The following is a 16,287-nucleotide window of genomic DNA, read 5'->3' as shown; positions in this document are numbered from 1 at the left end:
GCAATAACGAGATCCTAGTGTAACAGCATTATGTGAGAGAGTGAAGTGACTGAGTTTTAGCAAAAGATTTCATTGTAAACCCACACAAAATGTTATTTCTGATGCAATTTACCTAACGTATTGGGAGCGCATATAATCCTTATTATCTTAATAATCTTGTCTTCCCTTTCTCCCCTTTCCTTTCTTTTTTTCCCTTCGTGTTTTGCACCTGTAGTTTTTTGCGGATTTGTTCATCTCCTCTAAAGGCCACCCGGGGCACGTACCACCTATGCCCCCCCCCCCCCCCCCGCAGTCACTGCCACCACTGTCTTTCAAGCTTTTGGCAGTTTATAAGGGACAAAACCTACACAATCATTGTGAGGTCATCGCGTGCATTCACTTCAACCTATAGGAAAAGCCCTCTCACAGATTTACGCGCATTGAACTACGTAATAATGTATACTCATCACCAATGCGTTCGAGTAGAAACTTTTGACCAATCAGGAACGCGTTACTAAAATCCTACTCCAAAAATCATACGTAACAATGAAATGCGCAAGTTTTGTGTTTTCATTAGTAACGCATTACCTACAAGAGATTCATTCTTTATGAATTCCCCTTGCATTGAAGACGTTTGCTCTGCTCCTGTCTTTATATCTCAAAGAGAAATGGCTCGCCGATCTTCTCGTAAGCGACGATTTTTCGCCCGACTTCGAAAGAGAATGGGAAAGAGTATGAGGAGACTGTGTTGTCTCTTGTCAGGTAGGAATATTTTCCTAAAGCTCCCCCAATGGTCATATAACCTTATTAAACACATAAACACAGTATTCACATTTGAATAGTGTCTTAATATAAATCAGATTTATTGTTCCTGTAGTTACCAAGCTTCGTCGAGCACGACCCGAAAATAGGTTGGTACTCTTTTGACCACCATTCACTGTTCAGCTTTGTTCTATCATTATTTTCTACAGCAAATTTGAAAATTACGATTTTTTTTTTGGTGGTATTTATTTAATTACAGCCTCCGAGGATGACAGTACTGCCAACCGAAGTAATGTTTTGACAGCAGAAGCCCTCAAAATGGTAAGAATTCTATTAAAACCCAATTCTTCAATATTCGTAAAAGTTCTATTCAACCAAGACAATCATAGTTGGAATTAAATCATTCTTTTGCTCTCACGCGCCTTTCGGTCTCCTACTTTAATTAGATTTTTATTTTAATCTTCTCTCTCCGAATATACAATATTCTCTCTCCGTATTGGTTTGTCCGCCTCTCTGTATGCAACTTTAAAGCTATTACACATTATTCAGCTCTCATCTCATATAATTATTTTTCTTCGTTCAAACACAGTTCCACTCTACTACATGTAATATCAACGATACATTCAGTGACTCGACATCATTGTGGAGTTTGGAAGAGGGCTTCCCAAGCATCACGTATTACCCAATCATCGCTTCAAAGCAAAACGACAGCGATAACAACGATGTCGACTATGATAATGATGACGGAACAAGTACCGCATCCGACTGCTGTCAGCTCAATAACGAAGTCTTAATCGAGATTCATCATGAAGATGATAACGATTCATTGTTATCTGACACTACTTCTAGTTTGATCAGATTCATGGACGAAATGGACTATGATAGTTTCACAGACGTGTCCAGCATTACAACCGACAATGAAGACGATAACGACACGTTTACGACCGTCACCGATTTGACATACTACACCCATGATATTTTCGATGACGACAGCAGTGACGTCATACTTGATCTCTCCCTCACCAAAGATGAATACGAACTTATCAATGGTAGACACCAAACAATCGAAAGTGATTTTATCATTGCAACAACTTTTCTAGATGAAATCATTTCTGAGGTCGCCTTCAAACTGGATTCTAACAATTGAACCTCCGATATATTTTTGTTTAAAAAATGACAAATATTCAATTATATCCTTGTAAATAAATCTGGATATGCTATACTCAAATTTAAACTACCTTTGTGTTGTTGTTGTGTGTGTGTATGTGTGAAAACTTGTGAAATAATAAGAGTAGAAAACCATTCAAACTCAACTAAAGTATACTGTGTGAGTCAAAAAAAAGTTTACACCTAGAAAATTGCTAATTATTTTTAAAATCATCTAAGTACAGTAAATTATTATACATCTTATGAAAGAGAATTTTATCCCAAATCATTTAGTACCATTTTTGTGTGGTATGTGTTCACGCTTGGAGGAACAGGAGGCATTGTTTGCGAGAGTGCAAAAATCGTATGGCGCGAACGTGATGCCTACAGTATGTATTATGTTGGGATTAGCGGAGTGTGAGAATGAATTGAATGTATTAAATGAAATGCATTGCATATATGCTTTTTGCAGAAGCAAAGTCAAACACACACGCGCGCACACATGTTCGTTAATATTTGACATTCGATATTTGATATGTGTGGCATGATTCATTTTGTTAAGGATGCTATTTGGATCTGCAAAGACCGAATTGATACCGAAATCCCAATTGTTTTATTCAAACATCACATAAGCAACTTTGGCGCAAGTCGATTTTTGCACTCTCGCAAACAATGCCTTTTGTTCCTCCAAGCGTGAACACATACCACACAAAAATGGTACTAAATGATTTGGGATAAAACTCTCTTTCGTAAGATGTATAATAATTTACTGTACATAGATGATTTTAAAAATAATAAGCAATTTTCTAGGTGTTTTTTTACTCACACGGTTTTTTCATGCCGCTCTGCAACACTGCAATTCTTCATAATTCTATGCTGTTCCACATAAAGTTCAATATAAAATTGCAGTTGCGTTAATGACAATGTAAATGTTAGGATGAAGAAGAAAAAAAATCGACATTAATGGATCTGTCCGGGGATCAGTACATTAGTACCATCGTTTTATTTTGCTATGGAATTGATATTTCATTTTTTTTCTTCAAATGCTCTCTTGCCAAGGTCTCTTTTCTGAATCAATCACAAATATTTGGCTAACGAGCTTGGCAATAGATGAGGGCATTTCAGTAGCTTGGGGACTTTTCAAAATGATTATACTCCGCTCTTTTCCCTATATAACTCTGTAACATATGCTTTATGGACCTCTGCCTTGTGCAGTTGAGTCTGTCATAAAGTTCTGAATTGAATTGAAATTGAATTGAATGCTAATTTCCTTTTATCCTCCCATAACTGTACACGATGTCCAATGGCTGCCCATTTACAAAAGTTGAACTTGAACAGCGCCATCTTCATGTGAACGACTACTTTCGAAAAAATCAACTCAATAAATATATAAGGCAATATGCCATTTTTGTAATGTAATCAAATTAATTGCACACCTCTTTGTCAAGGGCCTTATTACATGTTGTGAGGTAGGACAAGCCATAATGTGTCCTATCTATCAGCAGTCAATGTAAACAACTCGTATTCAATCTGTTTATATTGACATACAATTATCCATAACAGGTGAATGAAATAATTTGAAAAGAGGCACTTAGGAAAGATTAATGCATTAAATTTGATATTAACATTACGAGGCGAGAGTCTATTTCAATAGTCTTGTGCGTCACCTATTGAAATGTGTGGACATGACAACGTATTACCTTATCCGAACATGATCGGTATGAGATACACACAGGGGCGGATCCAGCCGGCGGCGAGTGAGGGACCTAATTCGTGAGAAAATATCCCCCCACCCTCAAAAAAAAGGGGAAAATTGTGGTTACCATTTCCCCCTTTTTCTTCCTCCAAGGGGTAGGGCCCCGTCTTCTTCTCTTTTTTAAAGGTAAAATTTTCGTTATCAACTTTTGTTAAAAATTTAAGTTTGCCAGGGATGGGGGGGGGGCAGGTCCCCCATGCCCCACCTTGGATCCGCCACTGGAAACACAAAAGGGTAAGAGGGAATGCCCTTGAGTCGATTTTTCGAAATAGTTACGATTGTGTTACTATAAATACTTGTAAATCAACAGCAACCTTGAGGTGAAGTGAAAGTTCCAAGTTTTGAAGGTATAGCCTAGATCATTTCCTTCTTTTGCAAACATTATTGCACACAGTGAACCTTAAATAATAGAAGCGGACTGACAACAGAAAATCGTAGAGAATTTTGTTATGGGACCAACAGCAACGGTGATCCGTTAAAATATTCTCAATTGTTTTACGAGCCATATTACTTTAAACAACAACCGTAACTATGTACATACAGTATTTTCACGTTTCTGCAGGGGAAGGTTCGAATCCATGGTTAAAGGGGGGGGGGGGTAATCTTTTTTTTATAATTCACAATGACCGGGTATTTTTGTTTTTCGTATGGGTGTGTGTGTGTGTGTGTGTGTGTGTGTGTGTGCGTGTGCGTGGGTGTGTGTGTGTGCTTGAGCTTTGCCGGTTGAGTTTCAAAATGAAAGGCACAATCAGGTTGTGCCTCGTTTATCCAAAACTGCTTGACCCCAACTTTTCTATAACCTAACCTGATTTCGCGCTCTAGGCCAATACAAAGCCGCCCAGAACACATTATATTGCACCACCACAATTGCCATTCAGATCAACTACTCTGCTCTCGCGTAGAACACAATCCATCAATTTCTTAGGTGACCATCTTCGCATTTCCTTTTTTTCTGTAACCGTCCGCTCTGCTATCCACACTTCCTAATGATCTCATTTACTTCCAATTCCGTATCGAGTGTCTTTCTTACAATGGGGTATCCAGACACTGATAAAACAGGGGGTAGAATCATTGGGTGGCAATGTAGGGAGTGTGCTGCGGTGTAACATCCATAATTCAAAACTTGTAATCGTTTGACAGCTTTTTACAAATTAGGTACCACGCCCCCCCCTCCTTTCCGAATGTTATGGCGAATTAAACGTAACTTATGGCATCTTTAGGGACAGGGAGGCGATTGAATCTGAGTAGCCACGGGTTAACCCATTTAATGTTGTATTGCCCTTTTATGGGCCTTCACCGATGAAGGGGGGGGGGGGCGATACGCCTTTGCCCTTTCACTCGGTACCCATATTTCTCCTTCCCGTTCTGCTCTGTACACTCCCGTCTCGTCTTACATCCTCTATCCTCATTCTTTATTATAATTATTGTGACATAGCACCAGGAAATAGATGTCTATACACATTTTGCGCAGACTTATATCAAGAAGCTCGTAGTCCATGGTCGTTGATATTTTAAGCTCAGTTTATCCATCAAGCTAATTAACAACACAATCGAACCTTCAAATTGGTGACGGCAGGGGCGGCGTTTCTTTTCATGACCTGGGGGACGAAATGCGAGGGACGAGGGAGCATAGTGAACGAGAGGGGCGAGGGTGACGAAAGTGACTACCCCCTCAGAGGTTTTTTAAAGTTTTGTTGTATTAAAAAATTACATTTCTTAGCAAAACTACAGTATAAAAACAAGCAATATACTTTTTCCACACTTCACTTTTCCGTTGCCGGCAATAGTGTGCAGTCCGAAGGGTTTTAAATATTTAGCAGGTAATTTTAGTAAGTAGAGAGCTTGGGCATGGATGGGATTTCTATTTCCAACTCTAGGCCTCTGTCATGTACATTGAACTCGCTATGGGAGTTGAAATGGCAAATAATTATACTGACTATGTGGTAGTGAACTATTAAAACCAACCAATGTTTTTAGAAAAATGTACACCATTTCCCCTTATTATTTATTTATTTATTCATGTTTTATTTATTACAATTGTTAAACAGTAGCCCTCCACATGATACAAACAATAACATAAAACTGAAATACGAAATATAAATTGAAACATCAATACAACTCAATATATAAAAACATTTATACATTTGAATAAACTATACATGAGGCGCACGTGGGATGCGCCAGTTTTGACCACGAATATCGTTTCCGATTTTTTTCCGAAAGTGCTTGAATATTTCCCAATATTGAGATTCATTTGTTTTATAAGATATTGTATGAAAATAATCCCGCTGTCTGGCTAACTGAATATAGTGACGATTAATCCACGGTACCCCCGTTTGTTTCCGGCGAACCGTAATATACGGGGCGTGTTTATCACTTACTTCCTGAAACGCGGCTTTAAAGTTCTGCCAAAGATGTTCCACATCATTGTCAGATTCAGATTCTGACCAGACTGTTTTATTCAAACCTTCCTTAAATTTGTGTTCGTCAAAAGTTCTAAATGATCGGAACCTGCTTATTTGAGGTTTTAGTAATGAAATGTTTCCATTTATTACCAAGTAAACCTAAGAGTGATCACTGATTCCAATTGTTTGAACTCCTGATTTAAAACAAGTTATTGCAACAGAAACCAGTATTAAATCAATTAGTGTTTTACTATTAGGAGAAATACGGGTATAGTCATTGATCATTTGACGCATACTGAAATTAATACGCAATTCATCTACTCTATCCGATAAACGGTTGCTTGTCATCAGATTACAATTAAAGTCACCCAAAATAACAATGTTTTTTGTGACAGAAATACATTATCAATATTTTGTTCAAGTATATTAAAGAAAAGAGTTGCATCACTGGATGGTTTTCTATACTATACTCCCACAAAATAAGAACTGCTCTGGTGCCTTTTTATTTCTAACCACATCAGTTAAATTTCCTCACTTTCCAAATCTTCTCTTCTTAAGTAAGATATATTTTTCTTTATGTAGCAACCCACTCCTCCTCCAAATGACCCTCTATATGTTTACCCGTTTACCCACGAATTTACATCCAGGCACACGTCAACTGATTTAGTTCATACATATGTCATCGTCTAACCATGTTTCGGACAAACTGAACAAATCATATTGATTACTTGTCAAAACATTCTGAACATCGATCACCTTATTTCTTAAGCTTCTGATATTAACATGGGCAATTTTCATCCCTTTTCCATATGGAAATTCACCATTCCTTGTTTCTCCTGTACTTATATTTTGATCATCTTTATCACAATTATTGTTTTCTGCAGCTGTAGATGACTCATTTCCATTACTAGCATTATCCCAAAAATGGTAGTACCTGTAACAAACATTTATGGCATTGCCAATCTACAAACTCCTCGAGTGGATCGTTACATTTACATAATGGGATTCGGTCACACTTAATGTGAACCCTTTCCCCACACTTTGTACATGCAAGAGCTTGTTGGTTTCGTTTTACTTGCTTACTACAACAAACACATGGATACTTAATGCCCATATCAAAATATAAAAATCAACATTAATTAAGTAAAGAAAAAAAATCATACCATTAAGATCTAGTTTACAGGAGGGATTAGGCTGCCCTGCAAGGTCACTGGACAGGTGGTTATCTCATCAACTCAGCTCTCAGTTAATATAAGAAAAAGAGGATCATGGGGGATCAATGGTCACCGATTAGGCATTGTTTGTTACATAGAGGGCGCAAGTAGCTACAAGTAGTGCAGTGGGCCTTTAAAAGAACAAGCGGAATACTCATTTTTGTAGCACTGATCTATCTATATAACTCTTAATCTTGTAAACATACAGTGTAAACTGTGCTTACGTGATACCAACGGAATATAATATTTCAGTACTTGTACATTTTGAAGGATATTATGCGAGCCTGAGCGTAGCGACCGAGCGAGAAGATTTTTTGTACTTTTATTAGTCTAAACGCTGCACTCTTGGGCCCTCAAAAGCCTAAAAGTGTGTTGCCTTGTTTAGTCAGTAAAACATTTTGAGGGGGCGTGTCACACCACTTCATAGCCGGGTCGATCTAGGGTTTAACAGAGCTAGGCCCTATTTTTAGAAGGAACTTAGTGTTTATTAATTTATGCATTTTTGATGTTTAGTGATTTGCTATCTACGCTACACTCCACATCAGGCATTAGAGATCGTAAAAATTCACGGTTTTCGACCCCTCCCCCTCTATTATTCTACTGTATACGCCTCTCCTCTCCATTATTCCATGTTTTTGGGGGGCAAAATGACGCTTCAGGAAAGAAGCATGATGTTTAGTCAGTATAATTATACACACCGGAGGTATGTTTAGTCCAATTAACAAAACAATCGCCTGCGGATACATCGTCTGCACGCACTATTATAATAGTATTATATGATTGTAAACCCGAAATGTACTGTTTAAAGGTACTGTTTAAAGGATCTTCTTAGAGGCACTATTCAACGTTCGATATGGTGGTGAAAAGTAGTTGATTAACCCATCAGTTTTATACAGAAAAGACAAAAGATCACCCCTAAAGTTTTTACGAAAAAATTATCAACGCTTAGTGAGAGAAAATGTTAAGTACTCTTCAAACAGATAACTACTGTGGCTTCTGATAAGCAATTTCTATCTATTTATGTTTACATTTTTTCTTATTAACTTGTATTTTCATATTTTGTTGACATGTGTTAGGACTTATGTTATATTTTTTTTCTTTATCTTAGTTAGTTATATTTAAGTTTTGATTTGATTTGATTTATTTATTTCTGTTTGATTTTCTTTTTCTTTTGCATTTTTACAAATATATAACAAACAAATATTGCAAATTTAAACATGACAAAAGAATATATGATGTCTGAAGGTTTGCACGGTGGTATGAACAATCGCGGAAGAGGGACAGTCAACCTGTCCGAAACGTCGAGTCTACTCTCCTGCTCCTGCTCTGCAACTCTACTCGCCGACTCAAGCCAGCTTCTCTCATCTACTCAACTCTCCAACTCAATCCAGTCTTCTACTCAAACCTCTCATCCTGTCTACAACTTTCTGGTTTACAGTCCTTTTCAGGACTATACTCACTTCCGAAAGATACTCTTCCTTCCAACCTCCACTTTCTCGCCTTTCCATTTCACTTCTATTTCTATCCACTTTCCTTAGTCCTTCTAGGACTTTACACATGGTGTACCGTAAACCTCTTCCGCAAAAGAATATATGTAGAATAAAGTAAGGCTGGCTGTAACTAATCGAAAGTTTTGTTAATGTTTTTATTTTCATCGTATTTACATTCAATTTTTTATTAAATTGTACAGACAGGGCCGCCTGTAATATCAGAACTCGGCATTGAATGGGCCACCCTGTATAAAGAATATTGAACTATTTAAATAAATGAAATAGGAACGTCAATAGGCATAAATAAAAAGAATTTAAAGTATTGCCAACTGTAGTCACCATCCATGTAGTCATGCTTCTGTTTATCTTTTGAAACTCTCAAAATTAGTAATACATGTACCTTTAGTATAATGTTAAGTAGCTCTTTCCTTTTAATTCAATCTTTAGGAGGGAATTGTACCAGTGTTATGGTCAGTGACATAACCCCGAAAACCAAAGGCCGAGTTAGAAATCTGTCAATAAAGTCTAACATTGCAACCATGTTTCTAAGTACATGGCCCAAAATGAACATAGAAAACAAAGAAGAAAAAATATTGGCATTTACTTTATATTTTCCTTTATGAAATATCGGCGTTTTTTCCTCAAACATTTGAAAGTAATTCATAATCAGTGCTTCATCAATAGCATTCAATTTTAGTTAAATTCAAAGTAACACATACATTTTCTTCAAAAACATAAAAAATAAGATTATGTATATTGACATTCTCTATTTTCAATACATTATGCAGCAGTTTCTTCGTTCCATTACCATCTTTCCATTACGTCAGTTTGCATTAATGTTTATCTAAACATTGATGTATCATGCTTTACTCGTTCGCACCCCTTTTAAGACCGCAATAAATTGTACAATCCTTTGGGTCCTACAACCCACAAGCGTAGCCTTTAACTTAGGCTCCTTCATATTTTAATCTTCTTTTAGCCTTTACAGTTCATACTGAATGGAAACAAATTAGTTTGTACTTACTTTTGTTTTTGTATCTGACAATAGAATTCATGTTTGTTGGTAAAAATTTTTGTTGTTGAAAACATTGTAATTTTTTTAAATTGGACATAATTATGAAACAATCAACTGCAACTGAACGTGAAACTACCTTGTTCGTGTCATCGTTAGTGATAATTGCCAATTGATAGAAATATCAGTATGGGTCAGTGATTTAGATAGCTAGGGAGGCTCAGCCCGCCGTGTCACAACCGACTTGAGCAGTTCCTTCGAAACCTTTAAAATTCTCCGGTTTCATTATAAATCGACGGATGATATTGCCTTTTTGGCGCCCCGCGCTTTCAAATAAACGATCTTCTGACCTGGTCATTTTCTCAAGGGTAATTGTCGTCTGCGAGGCAAACAGAACGACTCTTTCATGGAATCACGAACTCCTTTTCATGACATGATAATGCAATGACCATGCATTATTTTTTTTTATTTTTTTTTTATATCTGTTTGCATTTTCTTCGGAGGTTTTGTTACTTTTGTTTATATTCCTTCTTATAAGCTCCAAGTTTAAACAACTGATAAAAGAAACAGAAGCTTGAAAAACAACTAATGAGAGAAACAGAAGCATCACGCAATCACGACATTTGAAAGGCAGTTTGGGGCATTTTATTATAGACAGTTTTGAAATCGCCAATTTTTAAAGCTAAAATAATGTTGCTGTCGATTGAATAAACATTCAGTTAGCGTTCATTCAAAATAAACTGTTTACAGTTAGTCTGGTTGTTTAAATAGAAACCGTCTCACCAAGTCCAATCAAATACATTAAAATCCAAAATGTATTTGAAATAGCGCTCAATGCTCCACATGTTTGGGCCACTTGAATAATAACATATCTCTTCAAAAGTCGTTTGCACAGTATTCCTGACTTGGAAACTCTGTGAACGATGCTTTCGTTGATACAGTAGGGACTTTTAGATTTGCGTGGACTGATACGTGTGTCGTCCATTCAAGGCAGTGCATTAAAAGGACGTCGATCGTAGCATAGACCTATTGTCTTGGTGCGAATCTAAAAGTCCCTATTAACTGTGGCAGTTTACGTGATGATTGCTTTGTTTCTTTATAATGCTAAATATTACATTGCGATAAGTTGGACTGCAAACCGGGTGAATCGTGAAAAAATTAAAACGCATGAACCTATTCCAAATTAAAGGACAAAATAACATCAGGACGAAAGTTCATGTCTAACTTACTACGAGGTAAACAGTCGCGTGATTTGGAAACGTTTTTTCTTTTCATCAAGAAAGAGTGGTTTAAATATGGGAGGAGGGGTATTTGGGGAAAATTCACATACCAAAGCTAAAAAGCGAAGAAATAAAAGACAAAGAGAAGGAAATTTGGAGATGGGAAAAGCAAACATGAAAAGAAAATGATTAGCCCTCTCCCACACCCTCTCCTCTCTTGTATGTTTGTTTTTTCGCATTTCATTCACCTAGTTACCCCCCCCCCCCACACACACACACACACACACACATACACACGCACACACACGCGCGCGCCCACACACCTGTATTTCTTCAATGGTTGGACCTTTATATTAGGGTGGACCGATCCTACGCTCACTGATTTCGTGTTCTCTCCATATTCTTTTTAAATCTCACTTTTCTCTCTCAAGCTATCTCTCGCTCCCATTCTCTCCCTGCCTCCCCTTCCCCATCCACACACACACACACACACACACACACCCACACACACACGCACACACACACACACACACACACACAAACACAAACACACCAACCATTTTTTTTAAAATTAGTGCAACAATTTGTTTCACATGGACATGGATTTAGAAATATGTGGTAAACGTCCTCGTAAATCAACACCCCGTTTTATATATGCAAAATATAGCTTGACGTCATGTACGCGATAATTCTGGTCGTAAGGATTAAACCTAAATGCAATCACATTAGCATTTCGCAGCATGTGTCAAATATCATAATAATAATTTATTTATTAATTTTTCCGGATATGTGCCCGTAGTGATTTTTGCCTCTTATTTTCTAACTTATTTATTTGTTCATTCATTCATTCGATGATTGATATCATTTATTTACTTAAATGTTTTCATGATGTTGCCTAACGAAGTGCACATCAATAAGCAAAATTTGTATTTTTCTTTCCGGATATCATCATTGAATGTTTATTTTCCCTATTCTAACGAGAATATATTTTTAAATTCCTTGCCTCGACGTATTTGTAGACATTGCTTGATAGTTTCATTTTTTCTGAGACCCCCAAAAGATAAATATATATGTTTATATACTTTAAAATAGGTAAATATGATATAAGAATTTAAGTGATGAGGTTTAGTTTTTGTTACTTTTACTTGTTGACAAATCTTCGTCGGCAGATTTACTCAAAATCGTTTTTTACACCTAAGCTCTAAATACATTTCTAGAAAAGCTTCGTTAAAATGTCAAAATCTTGATTACCATGCTTTCTCTTCTTAGGTGTTCTTTTCAAGAGCTCGTCTTTAAATCACAATAATTTGATCATTTATCTTGTTTTCTACATCTTCCCACCTTCAATTGATACCTAACCTACAGGTGTGAATTAGACGCGTCCAGAGCCATCTATACACAGAGTTTGGCCAATTCCCTTTCAGTTGCACTCGACATGGAGTATATTCTTTTATTTTGCGCTGGATTGCAAAATTAGTACTCGTCTTGGATTTGCATACAGATAACTGGTTACTGATCTTTTAACTTGCCCATTGTTTTTTTAAAAACATTTCTTTCTTATAGACTATAACTTTATTAATTGGATATGTACAGTACTTGAACAAACTCTTTGTTACACCAACGAAGAAAAACAATCAATTACATTCATAGCTGAGGTGATGATTTTGACAACTTTACCAAGCAAAGAATAACCTATGGCAGAATTAAATCCCTCCTGTTTTAAATCTGATGGAAGTAAAAGTTATACCTGAATGACGCAGGTGTTTTGTTGTAATGAACCTTGGTAAAAAAAAGCCGGCACTCGATTTATAATGGCATTGTAGATTGATTAATGAGATGAAGTTAATGGTATCTAAAGGATTTGTTCTCATTACCAGTTCATATGATCCATACCGAAGAGTTAATGAAATGGATGCAATTAGCGGATATCGATGTGGTTGTTATGTATCAAAGTGAGTCAAACTTTTCATTGGAATTCATTTAGAGCTCGTTTGTCTTGATAATTTTGTGTCATAGCCAACATCCGCCGGTAGTGCTAGAGTAAATCAGAGTCAGGCCCCTGTATAATTGGAGATGAAAATATGCAATGGCGGATCTAGGAGGATGGGGGGATGGGGATGTGCCCCTAACAAAACCCTTTAAGTAAAAACGTCTCAAATACCTATACAAAATAAATATGTAGCCAATGAATGTGAACCCGTCGGCAATTTTGAATCCTAAAACACACCTGGTATTTTTAAAACTTTGTAATTTTTGTTTTAAATTTACCCCCCCCCCCCCCCCCCAGCTAGAGAAAAAAATGGAACGGCCATATACGTTTACCATTTGTAAGGGATCGTTATCAGAATATTTTCAGTGGGGAGGGGCGTTTTAGACCCTGGGAACAGTTTTGCCCACAGTCAACTAACAATGGAAAATGTGTCACCTGATTTCTTCTGTTAAGTTAGATTACAAAGTTCTCTTAATTTCGGTTTTGAATATTGTCGAGTGGGGGTAGAGTCTAAATTATCCAATTCATAGTATCCATTCCTACATTCTATGTTTAGCGAATTATCACTGTAGTTAAAAAGCGACGCAGAAAAGCAAAACAAGTCTGCCCAATGAGTAGAAAACACAGGTCCTCAGACTATATAATATATCAATGAGCATGAGAAAATATTCTTTGCTACTTTTTCGGCTTTTAATGGTGACCATAATCATGGGTCGAGAAAGCGCAGTGGTGGGGATTGCGAAAAAGGGGCGGCAGTATTTACGAATCGAGGCAGGTACGATTTGCCAAATATGCCTCTCCAAAAGAAATAATTACAATTTTATATTCTTATTTTCATTCTTATTAATTGATAGATTTATTGATTTACGAAATTTAATTATTCATTGTAAAATAAAAAAAAATATGGTATTTGTCTTAATTTATACCTCATTCGACATCGCAATTCATCAGCTCAAACATTGCCAAGGAAACAAACAAAAAGCCGTGATGTCATCTCGTTTCTGTTACATGTCATTCACTCAATGACCATCACAAAAAGGTCTCTCACTTTATGAATAGGTCAAGTTTTTAAACGTACCTTGGCAAGCATGTGTTAAATCTTTACAACAAAAATCTTATTTTGATACCACGGTTTGAATGTGCTAACCCAATTAAGTTCTTTGTAACGGGAAATTAATTTTGCTCTGAGGGGAAAGACTAGGGTAATGAATCGATGCGCCTGAACAAGTGCTAATCCCATATCACTTTAGAAGGACCAGAGGCGCCAGAGGCTATTGAATATTGTATATAATTAAAGCCTGCAAGGGAATCCCATTTGTTCCCGCATCCACTTAGCGGGATTTATTGAAAATCTGATTTCATTCGGGATGTCAAGTTTGCCTTTAAATTGCATTACCGCGATAGGGACGACATAATAAAAGTAATAAAAATACCAAACAATATACAATCTTTTATTGTGACGTACGTCCGCGTGAGTGGAGCATTGAAAATGTTTCCCATCCCTTTTGTACCCGTCCATACGCGTATTCATCTTATTTTTGTATCGGTAACATTTAAATGACTATATTTAGGCCTCTACACAAGGACAAACGCAACCATTATTCTTTCATTTCTTGTCGCATTTATAAGTTGTGCCAATAAAGTTGGAAAAATTTGTTCTTACCTCTTTTCATAAAATTATTGTGTGATAATATTCTTGATAGACAAAGCCTATATTAATCTTATTAGAACTTTATTGATCAATCTCTATTACTCTTTAGATTTATTATCTACAGTTCTGATAAGATGTAAGCTTTATACAGTCAAACCTGTTTTAGTGACCACCTGTATAGAAAGACCACCTGTCTACAATGACCACTTTTGTGGTTTCCCTTAAAAGTGGTTTCTCATTGAAACATGTACTGAAGGAACCTGTACATAAAGACCACCTGCCTATAAAGACCACTTTTCTTGTCTCCCTTGTGTGGTCTTTATAGACAGGTTTGACTGTATATCAAGAAAGCTATTCGAAAACTATTCCAACTGTATGGGCAACAGCGTACATGTATACAATTTCTTCGTGTACGGAGAATAGTTAATTTTGGTATATACTTGTGTATTTTCCCGATTTCTGAGTAGCAATATAGACTTTTTTTCTGTATGAATATATTATATATTAATAAAACCCTGTTTCGATTCAAGGCGGAGTCATTTCTGTTTCAATTGTTTTCCGCCTCTGCATTTAATAATGGATGGCCACACCAGGAATGGACAATAATTGTGACATTTAACATTGATTTAGAAACAGCGTTCACGAGCACATTGAGGAGCATCAATATTTTTACATTATCTTAATTCAATTATACATATCAAATGCAAAATGTGAGTTGATAATTCAAAATGTCAAAAATGCCATTGTTCACCATTATTCATTTAGTATCGAGTTGGCGGTCGTAACGTTTTTCGCGCACTTCTCCCTTGCTATTTCGTAACAAAACAAAACGGGAAAAAACGCAAACATGACACGTAAGTAGCATTTGCAATAGTTTCTTATTCACATTATATTAGATGGATTTAATATTTGATTTCCTTCTCTCTAACAATACATCAAAGCATGAGATGAGTGTTTTAACTATGAAAACAAATGACTGGATAGCCCAAGGCAAGCTGTAACAATAGATTCTTGAATTCGGTCCGACTGTCTTACAATTAATATTATATAAAGTTGAGACCAAAGATTCATCAGGTTGAGATCATTTCAAGTTAAATGTAATTAGTAGCGTTTCCTATCGTCTACATTATCATAATGCTTGTGGGGTGTGTGTGCCTGTGTGGGTTTGTGTGCGTGTGCGTCGTATGTGAGTGTTGTTTTAGGGAGGGATGTGGGTGTATGTGGGTAGATGAGCACGAGAGTGTGTGTGGCTGTGTGTATGAGAGGACGTGTGCGGAGAAGGATTTGTGTGAGGGAGGGAGGGATGTGGGCGTGCGCGTGTGTGTTCGTGAGAGGGTGTGGGTGCGTGTTCATGTGTATGTATGTGGTTTTGAAGGACGGTGTATCACTCTCATATACATTCTTTGTCATGAGAGCATACTCCTAAATCATGATGGGTACAGAATTGGTATGAAATAATAGATCAGAATTTTTTAGTTTTTTCCTAAAGAGGAGGGGTGTCATTGGTGTCAATACCGTTAATCAATAATTGTGCGGAAACCTTCAAGATCCTGCGGGTATAGCAACACTGTTCGAATACATTTCTGTTCAGAGTACCGACATTATGTTCAAATTTTCCATCATCATGAACAAAAGCTGGCTGTACTAATGTTCAGACTCAGA

At 36.7% G+C, this 16,287-nt stretch overlaps 1 protein-coding gene across 1 annotated transcript; it reads left to right on the top strand.

Annotated features, from left to right (window-relative positions):
- The first annotated feature begins 991 nt into the window (after positions 1-991).
- On the top strand, positions 992-1,969 carry LOC105437341. The gene is made up of 2 exons (XM_011663829.2): positions 992-1,062; positions 1,331-1,969. Exons 1-2 carry the CDS (start codon positions 1,060-1,062, stop codon positions 1,886-1,888), a joined length of 561 nt encoding a protein of 186 aa, XP_011662131.1. The 5' UTR covers positions 992-1,059; the 3' UTR covers positions 1,889-1,969.
- The last annotated feature ends 14,318 nt before the right edge of the window (positions 1,970-16,287 follow it).

Source organism: Strongylocentrotus purpuratus, unplaced genomic scaffold (assembly GCF_000002235.5).
Source record: "Strongylocentrotus purpuratus isolate Spur 01 unplaced genomic scaffold, Spur_5.0 spur5_contig_855, whole genome shotgun sequence".
NCBI lineage: Eukaryota > Metazoa > Echinodermata > Echinoidea > Camarodonta > Strongylocentrotidae > Strongylocentrotus > Strongylocentrotus purpuratus.
This window is presented reverse-complemented; position numbering and strand designations above follow the sequence as displayed.